At 33.7% G+C, this 4,952-nt stretch overlaps 1 protein-coding gene across 1 annotated transcript; it reads right to left on the bottom strand.

The window, feature by feature from the left end:
• Positions 1-1,815: 1,815 nt before the first annotated feature.
• LOC107434507 (uncharacterized) lies at positions 1,816-2,508 on the bottom strand. Its single transcript, XM_048475674.2, has 2 exons — positions 2,361-2,508; positions 1,816-2,279 (listed from the first exon to the last, which is right to left on the bottom strand). Exons 1-2 carry the CDS (start codon positions 2,506-2,508, stop codon positions 1,816-1,818), a joined length of 612 nt encoding a protein of 203 aa, XP_048331631.2.
• Positions 2,509-4,952: the final 2,444 nt, after the last annotated feature.

The following is a 4,952-nucleotide window of genomic DNA, read 5'->3' as shown; positions in this document are numbered from 1 at the left end:
GCTCTGATACCAAATGATACGAACCTAGGACGACCTGCTCCTAAACCCGTATTATATTAGCCCGGATCTTAATTAAGTTCAAGTTCTAATGGAATGGACCTCAACCCCTAACCAAACTGTGGTTAGAAACCTTGGTATAATGTAGATGCCACAATAGGGGATGGAAAACCTATTGATAAGTCAAGCTAAAACAACCAATTCTCTAATGGTGTTTTAGGTGTTCTCAAAGAACAAATAGATAATTAATCTCACAAGTATTTTCTTAATCAAATCAAAGTTTTTATTCATCTTGAAAAATAAGCCTTTAAATAGGCTACAAAGCCACGAAATAAAACCCTAAAAACAAAAGAAAACCAGCCACCACACATAAAGAAACCTAGTTGGCTGAAACTATACTTCTTTTCCTAATCTAAGTTTGATTAATTAATTCCTTTATATTAAATTAGGAATTAATTAATTTACAAAGGAAAGAATAAAATAAAAACCTTGAAAGAATAAAATAAAAACCTTCCTAAAGTTATTTTTCCAGAAAATAAATAAATAAAAGCCAAAAAGTAATGGTAGTTTCCTAAAACAAAAAGTAAAAACAAATTAGGAAACTAAAAATGCTAGCCTTTTTGATCAAGTTGACTTTGATCAATCTTTGACCTCTTTGAGCTTCAAATCAGCTTCTAGATGCTTTGTAGGATGCCAAATAAGCTGAATATGAAGTACCACACGTTTCCCATGCTTGGAAAAATAAGAAAAGGCTAAAACAGTAAAATACAGTAAAGCCAGCAAGCAATACAGCAAATTCGGCCAAATTGTTGATGCTGTCCGTACAAGCCCTTTTTGATTGCATTTGAGGCTGCTTTAACTTGATTCCATGACCTCTTAGGCATATGTATTGAACCCATAAATCATTGGAACCATTTCATACTTCCCGGACTCCAAAAATGTACCAAAACCGTCACCTGGGTCTGTATCGGCTTCCACCACTTGGATGCTTAGAATAGGCTTTGTATCTTCAAGTATGAACAAGCTCTGTTGAGATTGATTACCCCCTGTATAAATACTCCCAGGTTGTCCTTAAATCTCTTAATTTGAGCTCTTGTGATTGGCCTAGTCTTCATCCGTGTCGAGTCAGCACCCCAGCGGGTTATCGGTGGAGCGGGCTCGGGCGGAATCACATCACATTGGCACCTTAACTATTAAATTACTCGCATTGTCCCATATGCAAAGTTTGTTATCTCTTAGATGAATATCATATCCTTTCTCCAAAAGCTATCCAAGACTCAAGATGTTGTTCTTCATACTCGGCACATAGGACGCGTTTGAGATAAACTAATGCTTTCCACTCCTTAACCGAGTAAGGATGTTGCCTTTGCCTTTCACCGCCACCTTGGACTCATCCTCAAAAGACACATTGCCTCTCACGGATTCATTAAGCTCCATAAACATGCCTCTTCTTCCGTACATGTGATTACTTGCAGTGGTGTCTAAATACCATGTATTGTCTTCACTTCTTTCATTATCTTTATAAGCCTATAGCACGGTACCATCTTCTTGACTTCTTTCTTTGACATAGTTGGTTTTCTCTTCAATCTTATTGTAGCCAGGGGTTCTACATTCGGAAGCATAATGACCAAATTATCCACATTTGTAACACTTTACATGAGACTTGTCATACCTTGGTTCTAAATTTCCTCTCCCAAGGCCTCTTGTTAATCCTTTTCCTTTTTTAGAGTTGCTGTTGTAATCATCACCAAATTTCTGGCCCCGTCTAAGTCCTTGCCCGCGACCACATCGTCGCACACAGCCTCGTCCTTCATGGCTTCAATTATTATGACTGCTGCTACTTTCTTCTTTAGCTCCATCAATCCGGGTCTTGAACAATTGTTCCACTATTCTTTCCTTCTTCCTTTTCTTTTCTTCATAGGCTTGCAATGAACCCAAGAGCTGCTTCAATGTCATAGCTTCCAAGTCTTTTGTTTCTTCAATAATGGCGACCATATGATCAAAATTTGAATCTAATGATCTAAGAATTTTCTCCATGATTTTAACATCATCTAACTTTTTACCATTCCTCTTTAATTGATTGGTCACCATCAAAACTCTAGAAAAATAATCAGATATGATTTCTCCTTCCTTCATCTGTAGCATTTCAAACTTGGCTCTTAAGGTTTCAAGCCGTACCTTTTTGACTGGATCAGCTCCCTTGTAGGAGATTTTAAGTTTCTCCCATGCTTCTTTAGTCGACTTGGCTTTCGAGACCTTCTCAAATGCATCGTCATCTAATCCTTGATAGATTAGATAGAGAGCTTTCTTGTCTCTCTTTCTTAAGTCTCTCAGACTATCTCTTCAATTTTGAGATAGACTACCTTCATTCTTTGATTTGATGTAACATTTCTCCACTATCTCCCACATGTCTTGGGTGCCAAGGAGAGCCTTGATCTTGATGCTCCAGTTGTCATAGTTATTCTTGTTGAATGTTGGAACTTGGAAGGAAACCATATCATTATTGGCCATCTTTTGCCTAAATAAACAATTTGATCATTGAGTACTGTTCACGGGATTATTCACACAGATGCTATGCTCTGATACCACTATGTTTAAAGAGGAAAACGGAAGGGAAAAAAAACTCTCTATTTTTATTGAATGCTATGTTTCTTACAGCTTACAACAACAAGCCCAAAAAAAAAAAAAAAACCAGCAACATATTTATACTAGTTACTAACCCTATTTGCATAAAGAAAATCTGAACTCTAAGAAAAAAACTTGGACTAAACTTGAACTCTAAGTAACTAAGGCCTACAAAATTAATAACAAAGAAAAAAACAATAAAAATCAAGTTTATATTTGAACAGGAGCTAAAGCAGCAAGTTCCATTACTCTTGGTTGAAAGACAAGTACTAAATGAAGCAAGAGAAGGAAATGTAAGAACATATTGTTTTAAACTCTATGTATTAGATATAGGCATTTTTCTATGCATACAATTGACATTTTCAATAGTGAAAATATTGATTTTATCTATTTTTCTCCTCTTGTCTATGTATGTGCTACATGCACATAAACATCTATGAAGTATAAAATTCAGAAAAGAGCATTTCCTGTGTTGAGATCTCATGGAAAGCATTAGAATCTCTATTAGCATCTTCATATATTCTGTCAAACGTTCAAGATATCATAGAGCAACAATGACAATCATTAGATGTAACAAGGAGGCATTGTATCAAATGATCAAGATGTCAATAGCAACAATGACAGCCAGTTATTATAACAGGGAATATTAAGTTAAACGATAAAGATGTCACAAATAATAACAATGACAAGGAGTGGGTGTAACAGGGAGATATTGTGTCAAATGATCAACATGCGTAATATAAATAATGACATGATTGGTTGTAACAATAATCTTTTGTGACACGATAAGAAATTGTCAACAAATTTAGACAGTGACAAAAATATTAAGTCACAGAAAGTATGTGTCTAACAACAAAGTCGTCACAACTACATCCAGTGACAACGCTTGTTGTCACTGGATGGGTATGATTGACCGATGATGGAATCAGTGACAACTTTCTAGTCAATACAGTGATAGCATTTGGCATAACTAAAGGAGATATCATCAGTGACATCTTGTTGAGTGTCATAGAAGAGGACTCTTTCAGTGACAAGCTATAGCAATTGTCGTTGTAGAAGAATTAGTGTCTTATTTGTATTGACAACCTAGTGACAAGCAGATGTTGTGGACGAAGGAGATACAATGGCAAAACACGGCCTAACAATGAAAATCATTGCTTGTAACTGTTGCTTTTGTTTTTTTTTTTTTTTCCTTTTTAGTATTAAGGATCTAAATGTCATTAGCAATGTAACTTAAGAACCATTGATGACATTATCACATTTGATTATTTACATTTGGCTTATTTATTCACTCAATTTATTTATCTATATCATATTTGGTTGAAAGAACACAAAAGCTTAATAAATCATTTTTAGGTCAACGAATGACAGATGTTTTATAGGGCTATAGTAATTTGTTCACAATTAATTAATATTGATTCTTTTCAAGTTAGCATATCAAAATAAAGGGGTTTCTCCTTGACATAATTTATTCAGATTGCAAATTGTTTTGAACGCTTTATGAATCGCAGACAATATTTCAAGAATGTCGATTTAGTTTCCAGCATGCTAGTGACAAAATTAACCACCCCCCAAAACATAAAGCATGGAAAACAGAATCGATAATCATAAATAACAATAATAATGACAGATTGAGCAAATAAAAATTATATCATTAAAACCTAATGAAGGTCATATCTATCAAATACAGAACTATCCTTTATTATTTTATCAGCATAATATATTCTATTACCAAAAGCCACTCTAAAAATTAAAATCAAATCCAGAACAATATAAAAACCTATAGTTCTAATATAAGAACTTGATCACAGTGCCTGCGTATATTGAAATTAGAGCAATTACTACATTTGGGTAATCATTATTATATATTTTGCATATGCATAAAATAATATTGAAATTGTTCTCGTATTAATTTATGCAGGGTTTATTATAGTTTGAACAAAGGTGATAATGATATACTTTGGAGAGATGTTAAATTGGGGTATTTTAAGATGATTGTTTAACTGATCAGAAAAGCTAACAGTGGCTAATGTCCCACGGTGACAACAAAAATTCTTGATTTCGTTCTTGGTTTTTAGTTTGGTTTCAAATTGAAAGACATGCACTAGTCTTAATTCATTACTTTGTAGTTGTTGGATTTAATTAAACCTTTCTGTAAGACAAAGTAAATAACGAATAATAATTTTAAACAATATAGTAATTATGACAAAAATTATACGCAGAAATAGAAAATTAAAGACATACTAGATAATGTTAAGAATTAATTAATTATGGGGGAAAAATAAAGAAAAGAAAGACAGAGCAAATAAATAGACAAATAGAGCAATGCT

The sequence above is a fragment of the Ziziphus jujuba genome, chromosome 5 (assembly GCF_031755915.1).
Source record: "Ziziphus jujuba cultivar Dongzao chromosome 5, ASM3175591v1".
Taxonomy (NCBI): Eukaryota; Viridiplantae; Streptophyta; class Magnoliopsida; order Rosales; family Rhamnaceae; genus Ziziphus; species Ziziphus jujuba.
Note: the sequence above shows the minus strand (reverse complement) of the source record. Positions and strands in the feature narration are given on the sequence as shown.